The sequence below is a fragment of the Pristiophorus japonicus genome, chromosome 10, assembly GCF_044704955.1.
Source record: "Pristiophorus japonicus isolate sPriJap1 chromosome 10, sPriJap1.hap1, whole genome shotgun sequence".
NCBI lineage: Eukaryota > Metazoa > Chordata > Chondrichthyes > Pristiophoridae > Pristiophorus > Pristiophorus japonicus.
In genome coordinates, this window is record NC_091986.1 from 192,800,477 (window position 1) to 192,821,261 (window position 20,785).

At 46.6% G+C, this 20,785-nt stretch overlaps 1 protein-coding gene across 1 annotated transcript in view; it reads left to right on the forward strand.

Moving 5' to 3' along the window:
- LOC139274658 (von Willebrand factor A domain-containing protein 3B-like) overlaps positions 1-20,785 on the forward strand; it is a 275,722-nt gene that overhangs the window by 118,723 nt on the left and 136,214 nt on the right. The window contains exons 18-19 of the mRNA XM_070891337.1: positions 3,554-3,611; positions 8,928-9,084. Coding sequence (XP_070747438.1) covers positions 3,554-3,611; positions 8,928-9,084 — 215 coding nt within the window. The remainder of the gene's footprint in view (positions 1-3,553; positions 3,612-8,927; positions 9,085-20,785) is intronic.

The window sequence follows — 20,785 nt, forward strand, 5'->3', positions numbered from 1 at the left end:
AGTTGCGAAACGCTGTATACTCAGTAGTGATTGGTCTGCCATACCTATGGAGATGCGTGAGGAGACCAAACCTTAAAACCGTCGCAAGGATGAGCTGTCCATTCAGTCAGACTGTTTACTGTGGGGTAATCGTGTAATCATGCCTAAGAAAGGTAGAGAAAAATTTGTACATGAACTTCATAGCACTCATCCTGGTATTGTCATGATGAAGTCCATTGCTAGGTCTCATGTATGGTGGCCTGGAATTGACTCTGGAATCATGCGTGCATCAGTGCAATACTTGCATGCAGCTAAGTAAAGTACCAGCGGAATCTCCGCTGAGTCTTTGGTCGTGGTCATCCAAACCATAGTCGAGGATCCGCATTGACTTTTCAGGCCCGTTCCTAGGAAAGGTGTATTTTGTCATGGTAGATGCATATTCTAAGTGAATAGAGTGTGTTATTATGTCATCCAGCACATCTACAGCTACCATTGAGAGCCTTCGTATCATGTTTGCTACTCATGGTTTGTCTGACATTGTTGTGAGCGACAACGGATCTTGCTTCACAAGTCTTGAGTTCCAGGAGTTCATGAAACTCAATGGCATCAGACATGTGAGATCAGCTCCATTCAAGCCTGCTTCTAATGGTCAAGCAGAGCGTGTCATTCAAATGATCAAGCAAAGTATGAAATGTGTAACTCAGGATTCACTGCAGAGCCAGTTGTCATGTATATTGCTCAGTTACAGGTCAAGAGCTCATATGCTGAATGGGGTTCCTCCTGCTGAACTACTGATGAAGAGAAATCTCAAGACCAGGCTTTCTCTTGTTCATCCTGATTTGTTGAATGATCGTGTTGAAAACAGACGTCAAAGTCAGCAATGGTGTCGTGTTGCCGTGTCACGTGATATCTCGGCCAATGATCCGGTTTATGTACTGAACTATGGTGAAGGTCCAAAGTGGATCGTCGGTACTATTACAGCCAAGGAGGGTAACAGAGTGTTTATTGTCATGCTCAAGAATGGGCAAACATGCAGGAAACACCTTGACCAGGTTAAACTGCGGCACACGGATGAACTGGAACCAAGTGAGGAAGATGCAGTCAGTGGCCAAACAACAATTGTTCACTCATCAGAGGACTCTGCAGACATTACTGACTCTGAACCTTCAGTCTCTGATGTGATCATGGCCACTCCCATCAGATTGGCTACTCAACCCTCAGTCTCAACGGACTCAGAACGCTCGCCCAGAGCCAAAGTTGAACTGAGACAATCAACTTGTGAGAGGAAAGCCCCAGACCATCTTAATTTGTAAAAAGACTGTTGTTAAGATGTTAAAAGGGGGATGTTGTTATGTATTACTGCTTGGGGGTCACCAGACACCAGAGGGCGCTGCGGTCGGAGGTCACCAGGCTGTACGCATGTGGCATGTGTGCTTGGTCACCTGTATATAAGCTGGGTGTCTTGGTCACGCTGGCACTCTTGGGCTGGAATAAAGATGAATCAGGTTGCACCCTAGTGAGTTTACAGTAACCAGACTCTTGAGTCATTACAGTTTCTTGGCAACCAGATCTGGACACAGTACTCAATTGGTGGTCTGACCAGTACATTGTATAGTTTCATCACAACTTCCTCTGACTTATAACTTAAAGTTTGGGCTATGTAGTTTTAAAATGGGGCTGTACTGCTGGTGTTAACGAAGTGGTGAGGCTACTGACCCACCTTTTGAGGTTCTTATTGCCCCATGAAAGCCAGGCAAGGGCACTCATAATGGACCCTATGCATAAAACCCAGACTCTCATACACTTCGGTAAAGGTGTTGACGATGGTTTGGAGTTCGACCTCCGAGTGTGCACAAATACAAGCATCGTCTGCATACTATAATTCAATGATAAAGGTTGGAACGACCTTGGATCTGGGCTAGAGGCGACGGAGGTTGAAAAATTTCCTGTTTGTCCTGTAGTTTAGCTCCACTCCAGTGGGGAGCTTGTTGAGGGTGCGATGGAGCATTGCAGCGAGGAAGATTGAGAAGAGTGTTGGTGCGATGACACAGCCTTGCTGCACGTGTATAGCGTTTGTGGTGGATCCATTGGTCAGGATCACGGCTTGCATGTCATTGTGAAGCAGGCGGAGAATGGTGACAAATTTTTCAGGGCAGCTGAATTTGGGAAGGACACTCCATAATCCCTCACAGAGGTTGACAGAGTTGAAGGCATTTGTGAAGTCAAAGAAGACCATGTACAGAGGATAATGCTGCTCCCTGCATGTTTCTTACATTTGGCGCGCGGTGAAGATGATGTCTATTGTACCCCTTAGTGGGCGGAATATGCATTGCGACTCTGGCAGGAGCTTTACAGCCACTAGGTTGAGGAGGATTCTTGCAATGACTTCTCTATGGCAGACAGCAAGACAAAGGTTCTCTACCAATCTGCCCCTGCCACACACTACTGCCCCCCAGTTATCAAGATCCATGATGAGACCTTGGACAGCGTGGACCACTTTCCATACCTTGGGAGCCGACTGTCAACAAGAACAGACATCGATGTCGAAGTCCAACACCGCTTTCAGTGCAGTTTTGGTTGCCTGAGGAAGAGGGTGTTCGAAGATCAGGACCTCAAACCCGGCACCAAGCTCATGGTCTACAGAGCAGTAGTGATACCCGTCCTCCTATATGCCTCAGCGACATGGACTATATACAGTAGGCACCTCAAAGTATTGGAGAAGTACCACCAACGCTGCCTCCGCAAAATCCTACAAATCATTGGCAGGATAGGCACACCAATGTCAGTGTTCTCGCTCAGGCCAATATCCCCAGCATCGAAGCACTGACCACGCTCGATCAGCTCTGATGATTGTCCGCATGCCCTACACTAGACTCCCGAAACAAGTGCTCTACTCCGAGCTCTGACACGGCAAGTGAGTCCCAGGGGCGCAGAGAAAATGCTTCAAGGACACCCTCAAATCCTCCTTGAAAAAGTGCAGCATCCCCACCGACTCTTAGGAATCCCTGGCCCAAAACTGCTCAAAGCGGAGGAGAAGCATCCGAGAAGGCGATGAACACTTCGAGTCTCTTCGCAGGGAGCACGCGGAAGCCAAGCACAAACTGCGGAAGGAGCGTATGACAACCCAAGCACCCCACCCACCTGTCCCTTCAACCACCGTTTGCCCCACCTGTGACAGAAGATCCTTAGTCCCCTTAGAACTCATATTAGTGTGGAAGCAAGTTCTCCTTGACTCCGAGGGACTCCCTAAGAAGAAGTATGCGTATCTAATCACTACACTTCAACTTACCTTGGCTTCTCTTCTTTTCTAATGACTGGTGCCCTGCATTGTGTTCTTTGCTCCCAATCCTTGGTTTCCCATTGAAGGGAAAACTGTTGGAATAGAATATGTTCCGTCTGGAGCTCAGTGAATGGCTCTTACACCGATGCAAACCAGAGATCCAGAGGTAGTAGGGAAATGAAGATTGATCATTTGGGGTTCAGTTTTTGCCAAACATTAAGGGATTAGTGAAAACCAAAATTAAAGGTGCTGCCTTTTTTTTCACTTTAAGACCTTCCATGCTTTTCTTTATAGGCCTTAGTTTGTCAGAAAGCAAACACTCACCAAGAAAGGCAAGAGGACCGTCTAAAAAGTAAGTGGAAAATATCTTTTGCATTGCAATAATTCTTTTGACTTTGACTATTCATCACACAAACTCTTGAAATGTTACTAATATTTAACTATTGTAATAATAACATGATGTGCAACACTATATCAGGGGACAGTACACTTAAATTGTATCCATTCACTGCCACAAAATGGACAGTGGGGTCCATCATGTGCCTGAGAAAACATTGCATTGCCTTTATTTCAGCAGTAACTTCCTCCATCAGGAAATAAGGGAATGGTGGAGTGTGGAGATGGGAGGAGGGGGGTTGTTAGTGTTGTGGTTATGTTACAGGACTAATTCAGTGGTGTGGACTAATAATCCAGAGAACATAAAAGAAAGAAAAGCATTTATATAGCGCCTTTCACGACCACCGGACGTCTCAAAGCACTTTACAGCCAATTAAGTACATATGGAGTGTAGTCACTGTTGTAATGTGGGAAACACGGCAGCCAATTTGCGCACAGCCAGCTCCCACAAACATTAATGTGATAATGACCAGATAATCTGTTTTTGTTATGTTGATTGAGGGACAAATATTGGCCAGGACACAGATCTTCAAATCCTACTGTGGCAGTTTCTGAATTTGAATTCAGTTTAAAAAGAAATGTGACTTCAGTCCCACACCAAAATGTTGTAATTTAACAGCCCTCTGAAATCACCCATCAAGTCACTCCATGGTATCAGACCACTTAGGGATGATCAATAAATGCTGGCCTTGCCAGTGATAACCACATCCTGAGAATGAATTTTTAAAAATCCTGACTTAGGTGAGAGCGAAACTCAAGCAGGATTGTGCAGAAAGCAAAATAAATGTGGCGATTCTACAGGAGCAAATATAGAAACATAAAAACATAGAAATTTACAGCGCAGAAGGAGGCCATTCCGGCCCATCATGTCCGCGCCGGCCGACAAAGAGCCACACGGCCCTCGGTCAGCAGCCCTAAAGGTTACATACGAACAATGACCGAAAGGCAAAGAGCACCCAGCCCAACCAGTCCGTCCCACACCACTGCAACATCCCTTACACTAATAACATCTACACTCCACCCCAACCGGAGCCATGTGATCTCCTGGGAGAGGCAAAAACCAGATAAAAACCCAAGCCAATTTAGGGAGAAACAATCTGGGAAAATTCCTCTCCGACCCATCCAGGTGATCGAAACTAGTCCAGGAGATCACCCTGGCCGCATTCTATTCCCCGCAGTACTTACCATTATATCACAAAAGGTCATCTAGTCTAATCCCAATTGCCAGCTCTAGGTCCGTAACCCTGCTGGTCACGGCACTTTAAGTGCCCATCCAACCATCTCTTAAAAGTGGTGAGGGTTTCTACATCCACCACTCTTCCAGGCAGCGAGTTCCAGATCCCCACAACACTCTGCATAAAGAAGCCCCCCCCTCAAATCCCCTCTAAACCTTCCACCAACCTTAAAACTATGCCCCCTCGTAATAGCCCCCTCCACCAATGGAAATAGACCCTTACTATCCACTATGTCCAGGCCCCTCAATATTTTGTACACCTCGATGAGGTCTCCACTCAATCTCCTCTGTTCCAATGAGAACAAACCCAGCCTATCCAATCTGTCCTCATAACTAAGATTCTCCATTCCAGGCAGCATCCTAGTAAATCTCCTTTGCACCCTCTCTAGTGCAATCACGTCCTACCTATAATGCGGTGACCAGAACTGCACGCAGTACTCCAGCTGTGGCCTAACCAAAGTATTATACAATTTAAGCATAATCTCCCTGCTCTTATATTCTATGCCTTGACCAATAAAGGCAAGCATTCCGTATACCTTCTTAACCACCTTATCCACCTGCTACTTTTAGGGATCTGTGGACAAGCACTCCAACGTCCCTTTGTTCATCTACACTATTAAGTGACCTACCGCTTAATGTGTATACCCTTTCCTTATTAGCCCTCCCAAAGTGCATCACCTCACACTTCTCTTAATTAAATTCCATTTGCCACTGCTCTGCCCAACTGACCAGTAGATTGATATCCTCCTGCAGCCCATGACTTTCCTCTTCATTATCAACCACACAGCCAATTTTAGTGTCGTCTGCAAACTTCTTTATCATACACCCTATATTCAAATCTAAATCATTGATATATACCACAAAAAGCAAGGGACCCAGTACTGAGCCCTGTGGAACCCCACTGGAAACATCCTTCCAGTCACAAAAACATCCATCAATCATTACCCTTTGCTTCCTACCTCCAAGCTAATTTTGGATCCAACTTAACACTTTGCCCTGTATCCCATGGGCTTTAACCTTCATGACCAGTCTATCATGCGGGACCTTATCATAGCCTTGCTAAAGTCTATATATACTACATTGCACTACCCTCATCGACCCTCTTGGTTACTTCCTCAAAAAATTCAATCAGGTTAGTCAAACACGATCTTCCCTTAACAAATCTGTGCTGACTGTCCCTGATTAATCCTTGCCTATCCAAATGCAGATTTATCCTGTCTTTCAGGACTTTTTCCAATAATTTTCACACCACTGACGTTAGGCTGACAGGCCTGTAATTACTCAGCCTATCCCTTTTTCCCTTCTTAAACAAGGGTACTACATTAGCAGTCCTCCAATCCTCTGGCACCATGCCCATATCCAAAGAGGACTGGAAAAAGATGGTCAAGGCCTCTGCTATTTCCTCTTTTACTTCACTCAACAACCTCGGATGCATTTCATCCGGGCCTGGGGACTTATCTACTTTCAAAGTTGCTAAACTCCTCAATACTTCCTTTCTCACTATATTTATTTCATTCAGACTATCACACTCCTCCTCTATAGCAGTATCTGCATTACCTCTTTCCTTTTTGAAAACAGATGCAAAGCATTCGTTAAGAACCCTGCCAGCATCTTCCGCCTCCACACAAAGATTACCCTCATGGTCTCTAAAGGCCCTACCCTTTCCTTAGTTACCCTCTTACTCTTAATATATTTATATTATAAATGTTTTCAATGCAGTAAAATATTTGGAATGCAAAATGGATCAATCAGTATCTGAAATAAAATGGACAGTGCAGCAGTTGTTTACAATACAGAGTTAACAAATTAGTACACTTTTGAAGCAGTGGAACTTAAAAGTACGAAAGGGAGATATCCCAACTTTCCCTCACCAGTTGAAGCAAATTACTTCCATTCTTTCCTTCCCACCTTTTCTCAGATTCTGATTCAACAATAACACCAATTTATATTTTTATAGTGCCTTTAATGTAGTAAATTGTCCCAGGGCGCTTCACAGGAGTGTTAATCGAACAAAATTTTACACTGAGCCGCATGAGGAGATATTTGGGCAGATGACCAAAAGCTTGGTCAAAGAGCCAGTTTTAAAGGAGCATCTTAAAGGAGGACAGAGAGGTAGAGAGGTTTAGGCAAGGAATTCCAGAGCTTAGAGCATCAGCAGCTGAAGGCACTGCCACCAATGATGGAGTGATTATAACCGGGGAAGCTCAAGAGGCCAGAATTTGAGAGGAGTGCAGATATATCGGAGAGTTGTGAGGCTGGAGGAGATTGCAGAGATAGGGAGGGACGCGTCCATGGATTCCCAGAGAAGCAGGCATTTTCTAGTCTCCTTCTGTAAATATTCCTTAGCGTTCCCCTTCTGCTAAGTGCCCAACCTAGTCCTTCTCCAGGGAATCACTGCCCTAACTCGTAGTTTTTTATATCTGCCCCAACTCAATGGAAGGTTTGTGAACCTGGTATGGCAACAAACCCTGTGAGGAGTACTGTTCCTTTAATATGGTTACCTTTCGGAGTGAGCACATTGGGGTAATTTTGACTTCGGGCTAAAATGTAAAATGGGTGATATTGGATCAGCCTCCCATTGTACATCTCTCCTGCTATTCATTGACTTCAGTGGAAATGAAAATAGGGAGACATATATACCAGCCGGCTGGTCTGATATCGCCCGCTTTACACTATCGCCCTCAGTCAAAATTCTTTTATTTTAAAGATCTGCTACAGCTTTTCCCTCTGGCCATTTTTACTATTTTTAAAAAATTCCGCTCCTGCGGTATATCGGCGGTGATCCGCTCCCCCCCCCCCCCCACCGCTCTGCTGCTGCCAATCCATCCAAAATGCATCATTAGACTGCTTCAGCACTGCCTTTCTTTCAACTTCGGCTTTTTCAACTAAAAAATTCCAATACTAAACTTTCCTCCACAATCTCAGTCAGCTGACATTCTGTTTGTCGGTGCAGGACTCGGGATTATTAGGGCAGTGGCTCATTCACCTTGGAGAGCATGCACAGTGAACTACTTGTTGCATTTCTTTATAGATCGTATCACTTTCGTAATTAACCATTCCTACTAAAAGAAGAAAAAGTTGTTCACAAATACAGGGACAATTTATTAAAGAATTATTTAACTATACTCTACCTGACCTAATGTGTTACACTAGAGTAGCTCTAACACTATTTTCATAAGAGATTTGGGGGCCGAAATTGCCCCTTTCCTTAAGGCCTGTTACCGCTGGAAATCAGCGGCCATGCTGTGGAGTGTAATGGACACCGATTTTTTGGTAATGGCCACCATTTAAAAAATTCCGCTCCTGCGGTATCTCGGCGGTGATCCGCTACCCCCCCCCCCCCCGCTGCCCCCCCCCCACCGCTCTGCTGCTGCCGATCCATCCAAAATGCATCATTAGAGTGCGCACTACTGATGTTCCCCCACCGATGGAGGAATTCCGCCGAGAAAATCTTCCTCCCGCCGGGCGGCGCCAAAAGCTGCTTTTCTCAGGCGGTGCAGTGAGGCTGTGGCCTTCTGAAATGGCGGTGCGGCTCCCATTAAAGGGGAAGATGCACTGCCGCTCCCGCCATGTTTTTTTTTTCCGGCTGACTGCCGTGCAGGGCCGACGATTACGCCCCTGGGTTCGGCCGGGCCGCCAGCAGGCAGAAACCTTCCCTGGCGGCCCAGTGGACTGAACTTTAAAAATCACGCAAGCTCTCCCCTTTAAGTAAATGGGTGAGCCGTGGTAACTGACAGCGGTGGCCACTCTGCCTGCCTCCAAGTTCCGCCACTCTAGTGTGCTCACCGCCGCATATCCACCCCCATGATGACCAACTTCCGGTCCGCCGAAAAAAAAAGCTAAAGAGTGGAATTTCGCTCAAGAGACCACCGCATCCACTGTGGCAGTGAAAACACTAGAGACAGGGTGTGTGCGCCCCGTTTCCAGTGGTGGGCAATTTCGACCCCTTGGAGTATTTGAGTATTGAGTATTTTTGAGTGCCTAGCCTTCTCTTGTGGTTTTAATCTTATGCAGCATTCTTTATTGATATATTTACAGCTCTCTGGAAATTTCTTCAGCACATTGGCTCAAGACAAATAGCTTGATTGCTAAGAGACTCACCATAATGGATGCACTTGCACCTACTGCAGTTCCTCAAACCGCAAAGTATGTCCCGATCTTGGACAAGCATATTATATCCAAAGTCTTTGATGAGGTGAGAGCTCTCTTCTCTCATATCCATGGAATTATTGGGGAAAACATGGGGATTATATATTTGACCTCTTGTGGTGTACCACATTCACATTCCAGGGTCTCACACATGGGTGTGATACTTAGCTGCTAAAATGGAGTTGTGTTTTATCGTTTTAGACTGGTGCTCGGGTATTTCACGTGAGGAAGTGGTTTGAACCGAGATGCGGAGGAACTTCTTCACCCAGAGAGTGGTGAACCTGTGGAATTCTCTACCACAGAAAGTTGTTGAGGCCAATTCACTAAATATATTCAAAAAGGAGTTAGATGAGGTCCTTACTACTAGGGGGATCAAGGGGTATGGCGAGAAAGCAGGAATGGGGTACTGAAGTTGAATGTTCAGCCATGAACTCATTGAATGGCGGTGCAGGCTAGAAGGGCCGAATGGCCTACTCCTGCACCTATTTTCTATGTTTCTATGTTTCTATGAATAGGTGAATAGAGGCAGTTGATGGGAAAGTTTCAGTAGATTAGCAACTGCTTATAAGTCTTGGTCCCTACCTTTAGGGAGAGGCCAGGTTCTTGAGTTCTGAAAAAATAGAAGCAAAGCCTGGCTTTAAAGGTGTATCTGTAATAAAATGTGACATTTTGAAGTTTAATGTGTGAAGAGTGAGGTCTGAAATGCTAGACTGTACAGATGTGTGTATTCAAGTTGCTTATTAAAAGGTTGTAGGTCTGCGATACTCAGGGAATTCACCCTCCAATTTTGCTCTCTCCCTCTAGGAAGTTGCTACTCTCATTGGTTGTGACCATTAACTCACTATGCAACAAATCAAAGACGTGAACCACACAGCACCATTCTGCTATGTAGTTTTCTGAGCACTGCATTTGATATCACTCTCTTGAAAATGCTTCATGATAAAAATCAAAGTTTGACTACACTACAAAGACACATACAGAAACAAAGCATCACCTCTTCACCACCAGATAGCAGCTGAATTCCAATGTTTACACGTTCTTGACTTAGACTTGAAGCTAAAACACAAGTGCACACTTTGGGCTGGATTTTGGGCTTTTTGAATTTCGAGGCGTTAATCGCGGCGGGGCATTAAAGTTAGCGCCTGAAAATAGTTTGCGCCTCCGACTGCAAGTTTCGGCGAAAATGTAGGTTGGAGGAGCATTGATGTTAAGTCAGGCGTTACACAATGGACTTTGTGCAGGGAACCAATGCAGGGAGACGGAGGGAAACAAAAAGGAGACAAAAGCAAAACACAGAAAGGAGATGAGGAAAAGTGGAGGGCAGAGAAACCCAAGGCAAAGAACGAAAAGGGCCACTGTCCAGCAAAATTCTAAAAGGACAAAGGGTGTTAAAAAAACAAGCCTGAAGGCTTTGTGTCTTAATGCAAGGAGTATCCGTAATAAGGTGGATGAATTAACTGTGCAAATAGATGTTAACAAATATGATGTGATCAGGATTACGGAGACGTGGCTCCAGGATGATCAGGGCTGGGAACTCAACATACAGGGGTATTCAACATTCAGGAAGGATAGAATAAAAGGAAAAGGAGGTGGGGTAGCATTGCTGGTTAAAGAGGAGATTAATGCAATAGTTAGGGAGGACATTAGCTTGGATGATGTGGAATCTATATGGGTAGAGCTGCAGAACACCAAAGGGCAAAAAACGTTAGTGGGAGTTGTGTACAGACCTCCAAACAGTAGTAGTGATGTTGGGGAGGGCATCAAACAGGAAATTAGGGGTGCATGCAATAAAGGTGCAGCAGTTATAATGGGTGACTTTAATATGCACATAGATTGGGCTAGCCAAACTGGAAGCAATACGGTGGAGGAGGATTTCCTGGAGTGCATAAGGGATGGTTTTCTAGACCAATATGTCGAGGAACCAACTAGGGGGGAGGCCATCTTAGACTGGGTGTTATGTAATGAGAGAGGATTAATTAGCAATCTCGTTGTGCGAGGCCCCTTGGGGAAGAGTGACCATAATATGGTGGAATTCTGCATTAGGATGGAGAATGAAACAGTTAATTCAGAGACCATGGTCCAGAACTGAAAGAAGGGTAACTTTGAAGGTATGAGGCGTGAATTGGCTAGGATAGATTGCCGAATGATACTTAAGGGGTTGACTGTGGATGGGCAATGGCAGACATTTAGAGACCGCATGGATGAACTACAACAATTGTACATTCCTGTCTGGCATAAAAATAAAAAAGGGAAGGTGGCTCAACCGTGGCTATCAAGGGAAATCAGGGATAGTATTAAAGCCAAGGAAGTGGCATACAAATTGGCCAGAAATAGCAGCGAACCTGGGGACTGGGAGAAATTTAGAACTCAGCAGAGGAGGACAAAGGGTTTGATTAGGGCAGGGAAAATGGAGTACGAGAAGAAGCTTGCAGGGAACATTAAGATGGATTGCAAAAGTTTCTATAGATATGTAAAGAGAAAAAGGTTAGTAAAGACAAATGTAGGTCCCCTGCAGTCAGAATCAGGGGAAGTCATAACGGGGAACAAAGAAATGGCGGACCAATTGAACCAGTACTTTGGTTCGGTATTCACGAAGGAGGACACGAACAACCTTCCGGTTATAAAAGGGGTCGGGGGGTCTAGTAAGGAGGAGGAACTGAGGGAAATCCTTATTAGCCGGGAAATTGTGTTGGGGAAATTGATGGGATTGAAGGCCGATAAATCCCCAGGGCCTGATGGACTGCATCCCAGAGTACTTAAGGAGGTGGCCTTGGAAATAGTGGATGCGTTGACAGTCATTTTCCAACATTCCATTGACTCTGGATCAGTTCCTATGGAGTGGAGGGTAGCCAATGTAACCCCACTTTTTAAAAAAGGAGGGAGAGAGAAAACAGGGAATTATAGACCGGTCAGCCTGACATCGGTAGTGGGTAAAATGATGGAATCAATTATTAAGGATGTCATAGCAGTGCATTTGGAAAGAGGTGACATGATAGGTCCAAGTCAGCATGGATTTGTGAAAGGGAAATCATGCTTGACAAATCTTCTGGAATTTTTTGAGGATGTTTCCAGTAGAGTGGATAAGGGAGAACCAGTTGATGTGGTATATTTGGACTTTCAGAAGGCGTTCGACAAGGTCCCACACAAGAGATTGATGTGCAAAGTTAGAGCACATGGGATTGGGGTTAGTGTACTGACATGGATTGAGAACTGGTTGTCAGACAGGAAGCAAAGAGTAGGAGTAAATGGGTACTTTTCAGAATGGCAGGCAGTGACTAGTGGGGTACCGCAAGGTTCTGTGCTGGGGCCCCAGCTGTTTACACTGTACATTAATGATTTAGATGAGGGGATTAAATGTAGTATCTCCAAATTTGCGGATGACACTAAGTTGGGTGGCAGCGTGAGCTGCGAGGAGGATGCTGTGAGGCTGCAGAGTGACTTGGATAGGTTAGGTGAGTGGGCAAATGCATGGCAGATGAAGTATAATGTGGATAAATGTGAGGTTATCCACTTTGGTGGTAAAAACAGAGAGACAGACTATTATCTGAATGGTGACAGATTAGGAAAAGGGGAGGTGCAAAGAGACCTGGGTGTCATGGTACATCAGTCATTGAAGGTTGGCATGCAGGTGCAGCAGGCGGTTAAGAAAGCAAATGGCATGTTGGCCTTCATAGCAAGGGGATTTGAGTACAGGGGCAGGGAGGTGTTGCTACAGTTGTACAGGGCATTGGTGAGGCCACACCTGGAGTATTGTGTACAGTTTTGGTCTCCTAACCTGAGGAAGGACATTCTTGCTATTGAGGGAGTGCAGCGAAGGTTCACCAGACTGATTCCCGGGATGGCGGGACTGACCTATCAAGAAAGACTGGATCAACTGGGCTTGTATTCACTGGAGTTCAGAAGAATGAGAGGGGACCTCATAGAAACATATAAAATTCTGACGGGGTTAGACAGGTTAGATGCAGGAAGAATGTTCCCAATGTTGGGGAAGTCCAGAACCAGGGGTTACAGTCTAAGGATAAGGGGTAAGCCATTTAGGACCGAGATGCGGAGGAACTTCTTCACCCAGAGAGTGGTGAACCTGTGGAATTCTCTACCACAGAAAGTTGTTGAGGCCAATTCACTAAATATATTCAAAAAGGAGTTAGATGAGGTCCTTACTGCTAGGGGGATCAAGGGGTATGGCGAGAAAGCAGGAATGGGGTACTGAAGTTGAATGTTCAGCCATGAACTCATTGAATGGCGGTGCAGGCTAGAAGGGCCGAATGGCCTACTCCTGCACCTATTTTCTATGTTTCTATGTTTCACTAAAGAGGACACAAACAACCTTCCGGATATAAAAGAGGTCAGAAGATCTAGTAAGGAGGAGGAACTGAGGGAAATCCTTATTAGTCGGGAAATTGTGTTGGGGAAATTGATGGGATTGAAGGCTGATAAATCCCCAGGGCCTGATGGACTGCATCCCAGAGTACTTAAGGATGTGGCCTTGGAAATAGCGGATGCATTGACAGTCATTTTCCAACATTCCATTGACTCTGGATCAGTTCCTATCGAGTGGAGGGTAGCCAATGTAACCCCACTTTTAAAAAAAGGAGGGAGAGAGAAAACAGGGAATTATAGACCGGTCAGCCTGACCTCAGTAGTGGGTAAAATGATGGAATCAATTATTAAGGATGTCATAGGAGCGCATTTGGAAAGAGGTGACATGATAGGTCCAAGTCAGCATGGATTTGTGAAAGGAAAATCATGCTTGATAAATCTTCTGGAATTTTTTGAGGATGTTTCCAGTAGAGTGGACAAGGGAGAACTAGTTGATAAGGTATATTTGGACTTTCAGAAGGCTTTCGACAAGGACCCACACAAGAGATTAATGTGCAAAGTTAAAGCACATGGGATTGGGGGTAGTGTGCTGACATGGATTGAGAACTGGTTGTCAGATAGGAAGCAAAGAGTAGGAGTAAATGGGTACTTTTCAGAATGGCAGGCAGTGACGAGTGGGGTACCGCAAGGTTCTGTGCTGGGGCCCCAGCTGTTTACATTGTACATTAATGATTTAGACAAGGGGATTAAATGTAGTATCTCCAAATTTGCGGATGATACTAAGTTGGGTGGCAGCGTAAGCTGAGAGGAGGATGCTTTGAGGCTGCAGAGTGACTTGGATAGGTTAGGTGAGTGGGCAAATGCATGGCAGATGAAGTATAATGTGGATAAATGTGAGGTTATTCACTTTGGTGGTAAAAACAGAGAGACAGACTATTATCTGAATGGTGACAGATTAGGAAAAGGAGAGGTGCAACGAGACCTGGGTGTCATGGTACATCAGTCATTGAAGGTTGGCATGCAGGTACAGCAGGCGGTTAAGAAAGCAAATGGCATGTTGGCCTTCATAGCGAGGGGATTTGAGTACAGGGGCAGGGAGGTGTTGCTACAGTTGTACAGGGCCTTGGTGAGGCCACACCTGGAGTATTGTGTACAGTTTTGGTCTCCTAACTTGAGAAAGGACATTCTTGCTATTGAGGGAGTGCAGCGAAAGTTCACCAGACTGATTCCCGGGATGGCGGGACTGACATATCAAGAAAGACTGGATCAACTGGGCTTGTATTCACTGGAGTTCAGAAGAATGAGAGGGGACCTCATAGAAACGTTTAAAATTCTGACGGGTTTAGACAGGTTAGATGCAGGAAGAATGTTCCCAATGTTGGGGAAGTCCAGAACCAGGGGTCACAGTCTAAGGATAAGGGGTAAGCCATTTAGGACCGAGATGAGGAGAAACTTCTTGACCCAGAGAGTGGTGAACCTGTGGAATTCTCTACCACAGAAAGTTGTTGAGGCCAATTCACTAAATATATTCAAAAGGGAGCTAGATGAAGTCCTTACTACTAGGGGGATCAAGGGGTATGGCGAGAAAGCAGGAATGGGGTACTGAAGTTGCATGTTCAGCCATGAACTCATTGAATGGCGGTGCAGGCTAGAAGGGCCGAATGGGCTACTCCTGCACCTATTTTTCTATGTTTTCTATGTTGTGCGCCCGAGCTGAAACTTGCGGTGGTAAAGAAGCTTCATTGTTTAGTGCCCTACAACGTAACACTGTATATTGTATGGTTTTATTTTGGTGGGGGTGTTTTTGTGACTTTGTTGCAGTAAAATTTATGACTCATCATTTGCCATTGGTGTCTTGTGCATCATTCCAACGTTCACCGGAGATGTGCCTTTATGAGGGCACATAGCGTGTCCAGTATTAGCTCCATCCCTCTGTTTCCTCCATTTATGAGCTGGCGATGTGCGAGTGTTGGTCCGGCAGCATCACCCGCTGCCTCCTCCGTGGATGGGGTGGCTATACAAGTAGGGCCTCACCAGGCTCCTCGTCGTCATCCTCCTCCTCCTCAGGTGGGCCTGCAATCCCCACTGGCATTGCCTGGCCCCTCATCATGACCAAGCTGTGCAACATGCAGCACACCACAATGAATTCGGAAACCTGTTGAGGGGAGTCTTGAAGGCTCCTGCAGAGTGGTGCAGGCATGGGCCCGCCTGTAGGAGATGGCGGGGCTGAAATTCAGGCACGCCAGAAAGCTGGTGCACCTATGATTTTTTTTACCTCGTTTTTCCGTCGGGGGCATTGAGGCGGCCCTTGGATCGGTTTTCAGGACTTAGAAGATTTTTTAAGTTGGACTGGAAGTCTGTCATAGTTGGGGCTGAAGTGCGGCGGTAAGTCATGCTGAGGGGTGAAAGTTGGGGCGGGATCAAGACTCCGCCGCTGTCACTCAGTGGTGGAGCGGTGGTGATGTCACAGCGCATGTGCATCACTCATCTCTCTCCCCTCCGTTAAAGGGGGGAGAATTGGGTATTTTTTTTATCTTCGGCCACTGTGCCACCAGGGAGGATTTTGACCAGGCCAGGGACTTGGTACCCAAGAGGGGGTGCCAGGCTGCCTGTTGGTGGCCCAGCTAAACTCAGTGGAGCAATAGTCTGGCCGACGTGGAAGTCGGCCGGCAGAAAAAAATAAGATGGCGGCTGCGGCATTCGGCACTTGCCTTTAATGGCTGCCGCACCATCAGAGAGAGAGAGAGTAGACAAGGTGCCGCAACAGAACAAACTGCCGGGGGCACCGTCCAGTGGCTCGTGGATTTCTTCAACTAAATTTGAGGCAAATTAAAGGTGCGGGATAGCAGCGGTGCGCGCTTTGATGACGCACTTGTGGCGGTCGGCAACAGCGAGGTGGAAGTGGGGACAGGCCGAAAAATCTCCGACCTGAATTTGGGTCGAGGCGGCCAATGGACTGCAAAGTGGCGGCCACTCGATTCCGCCGCATGGCTTCCGCAAAATGGTGGAAACGGGCCTTATACAGACTCTGACTTTCGGCCCCGGCATATCTTTGTCAACACTTCGTTTCGGAAACGCAGCCTTCTCATACACTGCTCCTCAGAGAGCCGAAGGTCTGAGCGTGGGTGCCTGTAAACCCGTGGGGGGTTAAGCCCTCCTCCCTGGACGTCTTCGGCCTCTCATCATCCGTGGGCCGACAAGGCCAAGAGTCCTTCCTCTAGCTTGTCACGCCTGGCAATAGCATGGAGCATGATACGCTGGTAAACTAGTAATGCTCCCATTAAATTCTCTCGCTGAAGTTGTAAGGGGACTGGAATGGCGGATAAAAATGAATTTTGCAAGTCGGAGCTTCACACAGCATTATGTGCGCAACCGTTGTCGTCAACATGACCTGCGATGTCGGATCCTCTTCCCTCCATTTAAAAATGCTGCCAATATTGCCTGTCGCACCCTGGGACCACCTGGTTTTTTCAGCTGTTTCCTGGGGTGGGCTTTAAATGAGGCGTTAATGGCGAATGTTCCATCTGGGGCACTAGTGCAGCATTGCATGACGATTGACGTCATCATCACGCTAAAAACGGAGAGCGGGGCGATAAGCTTTTGCATTGGCGTAAACCAATAGCTGAATCTTCTGCTCAGGCGGGAAATCCTGGTATAACGCCCCAAAACAGCATTTAACACCCCGCCAGGGCGGTAACCGAGGTAGAAATGAGCCAAAAATCCAGACCAGTGTTCATAATCAGGTGCTGTCGTATATCTTATTCAGCATAGTGAGATATAAGCATATTGTTCTCTTCTCTGCTTGTTGTTTCCCGGACCTCACAGTCGAGATTAGGGGCTGGATTTTCCATTTAAATCGCCCCCGCCCAATCCTTAGCGGTGCTCCGACGGTTGCGTCTTTTCCATGTCGGCAGTGGCGGAGCAGTGCGGGAGCGCAGTGGAGAGGGCGGTGTGCGGCAGAGGAGGCCTATCGACTTGGGAATCTTCGGCTCCCAAGTTGTGTGCATGTGTGCACGGCTGTCAAGCTCCGCCCCCCTGGAGAGGCAGCGGCAAGAGGCCAGAGACTGCCGGCCTGAGATCGCTGTGGGGTGGGGGGAGGGGGGGGTGGAGAGAGTGAGAGTGCTGTGTGGGGGGGGGGGGAGGGAGAGAGTGAAATCGCTGTATCGATGTTGGGGGGTGGGGTGGGGGGAGAGTGAGATCGCTGTGGGGGGTGGAGATTATTGTAGGGGGTGAGCTAGACTGGGAGGTGAGATAGATTGGCGGCGGGGGGAAGAGACTGGGGGATGAGAGAGACTCGGGGGGGGGGGAAGAGACAGGGGTGAGAGAGATTGGGGAGAGACGAGACTAGGGGGAGGAGAGACTGGGGGAAGGAGAGACTGGCGGGGGGAGGAAAGACTGGGGGGAGGAGAGTCTGGGGAGGGGAGAGACTGGGGGGGGGTAGAGAGAGACTGGGGGGAGAGAGTCTGGGGGGGGGAGAGTCTAGGGGGAGGAGAGAGACTGCGGGGGAGAGACTGAGGAGAGGGGGGGAGAGAGACGGGGGGGTGGGGGGGAGAGAGTCTCGGGGGGAGAGAGACTGGGGGGGTGGTGGAGTGAGACTAATGTGAGTGAGACTAGTGAGTGAGAGAGATTACAGGAGTAAATAAGGCTTCATTAGTCCATTTATATTATTGCCTAACACTAGAAAATACTACAATCCATTTAAAAATACATCAAAGTGTGGAGAACTATAAAGCTGTCAGATCTGTGTCCATACCGCCCACTTAAGATCCAGTAAGACCTGCTTTTTCAGGGCGGTATTAAGGTCTGGTGGTAAACGGATCTTAAATGCTCCTCCTGTGCTATGTGGGAAGCATCCCTGACGACTACATGTGCGGGAAGTGTATCCTGCTGCAGCTCCTGACAGACCGCATTGCGCCACTGGAGCTGCGCATGGATTCATTCTGGAGCATCCACGACGCTGAGGATGCCGTGAATAGCACGGTTAGTGAGCTGGTCATACTGCAGGTAAAGGTTACACAGACAGATAGGGGATGGGCGACCAACAAGAAGAGCAGTGGAAGGAAGGTAGTGCAGGGGTTCCTTGCGGTCATCCCCCTCCAAAACAGATACACTGCTTTGGGTACTGTTGGGGGGATGACTCATCAGGGGAAGGCAGCAGCAGACAAGTTCATGGCACCACGAGTGGCTCTGCTGCACAGGAGGGCAGGAAAAAGAGTGAAAGATATAGTGGTAGGGAATTCTATTGTAAGGGGAGTAGATAGACGTTTCTGTGGCCGCAATCGAGACCCCAGGATGGTATGTTGCCTTCCTGGTGCAAGGATCAAGGATGTTTCGGAGCGGGTGCAGGACATTTTGGAGGGGGAGGGTGAACAGCTAATTGTTGTGGTGCATATAGATACCAACAATATCGGTAAAAGACGGGATGAGGTCCTACAAACTGAATTTAGGGAGCTAGGAGTTAAATTAAAAAGTAGGACCTCAAAGGTAGTAATCTCAGGATTGCTACCAGTGCCACGTGTTAGTCAGAGCAGGAATTGCAGGATAGCTCAGATGAATATGTGGCTTGAAGAGTGGTGCAGAAGGGAGGGATTCAAATTGCTGGGACATTGGAACCGGTTCTGGGGGAGGTGGGACCAGTACAAACCGGACGGTCGACACCTGGGCAGGCCCGGCACCAATGTCCTAGGGGAGTGTTTGCTAGTGCTGTTGGGGAGGGGTTAAACTATGAATGGGGGCAGAAGCAAAAGATAGAAAGAAGAAAAGTAAAAGTGGTGGGCAGAGAAACCCAAGGCAAAAATCAAAAAGGGCCACATTACAGAAAAATTCTAAAGGGGCAAGATGTGTCAAAAAGACAAGCCTGAAGGCTCTGTGCCTCAATGTGAGGAGTATTCGTAATAAGGTAGACGAATGAACTGCACAGGCAGCAATTAAAGAATATGATATAATTGGCATCATGGAGACATGGCTCCACGGTGACCAAGGCTGGGAACTCAACATCCAGCGGTATTTAACATTCAGGAAGGATAGACAGAAGGGTAAAGGAGGTGGGGTAGCGTTACTGGTTAAAGAAGAAATTAACGCAATAGAAAGGAAGGACATTAACTTGGATGATATGGAATCTGTATGGGTGGAGCTGCGGAATACCAAAGGGCAGAAAACGCTAGTGGGAGTTGTGTACAGACCACCAAACAGTAGTAGTGAGGTTGGGGACAGCAGCAAACAAAAAATAAGGGATGCATGCAATAAGAGTACAGCAGTTATCATGGGCGTCTTTAATCTATATATAGATTGGGCTAACAAAACTGGTAGCAATACGGTGGAGGAGGATTTCCTGAAGTGTATTAGGGATGGTTTTCTAGACCAATATCTCGAGGAACCAACTAGAGGGCTGGCCATTCTAGACTGGGTGATATGTAATGAGAAAGGACTAATTAGCAATCTTGTTGTGCGAGGCCCCTTGGGGAAGAGTGACCATAATATGGTAGAATTCTTTATTAAGATGGAGAGTGACACAGTTAATTCAGAGACTAGGGTCCTGAACTTAAGGAAAGGTAACTTCGATGGTATGAGACGTGAATTGGCTAGAATAGATTGGCAAATGATACTTAAAGGCTTGACGGCAAACATTTAAAGATCACATGGATGAACTTCAACAATTGTACATCCCTGTCTGGCGTAAAAATAAAACAGAGAAGGTGGCTCAAATGTGGCTAACAAGGGAAAGTAAGGATAGTGTTAGATCCAAGGAAGAGGCATATAAATTGGCCAGAAAAAGCAGCAAACCTGAGGACCGGGAGAAATTTAGAATTCAGCAGAGGAGGACAAAGGGTTTAATTAGGAGGGGGAAAATAGAGTATGAGAGGAAGCTTGCTGGGAATATAAAAACTGACTGCAAAAGCTTCTATAGATACATGAAGAGAAAAAGATTAGTGAAGACAAACGTAGGTCCCTTGCAGTCAGAATCAGGTGAATTTACAATGGGGAACAAAGAAATGGCAGACCAGTTGAACAAATACTTTGGTTCTGTCTTCACAAAGGAAGACACAAATAACCTTTCGGAAATACTAGGAGACCGACGGTCCAGTGAGGAGGAACTGAAGGAAATCCTTATTAGGCATGAAATTGTGTTAGGGAAATTGATGGGATTGAAGGCCGATAAATCCCCGGAGCCTGATAGTCTGCATCCCAGAGTATTTAAGGAAGTGGCCCTAGAAATAGTGGATGCATTGGTGATCATTTTCCAACAGTCTATCGACTCTGGATCAGTTCCTATGGACTAGAGGGTAGCTAATGTAACCCCACTTTTTAAAAAGGAGGGAGAGAGAAAACGGGTAATTATAGACCGGTTAGCCTGACATCAGTAGTGGGGAAAATGTTGGAATCAATTATTAAAGATGAAATAGCAATGCATTTGGAAAGCAGTGACA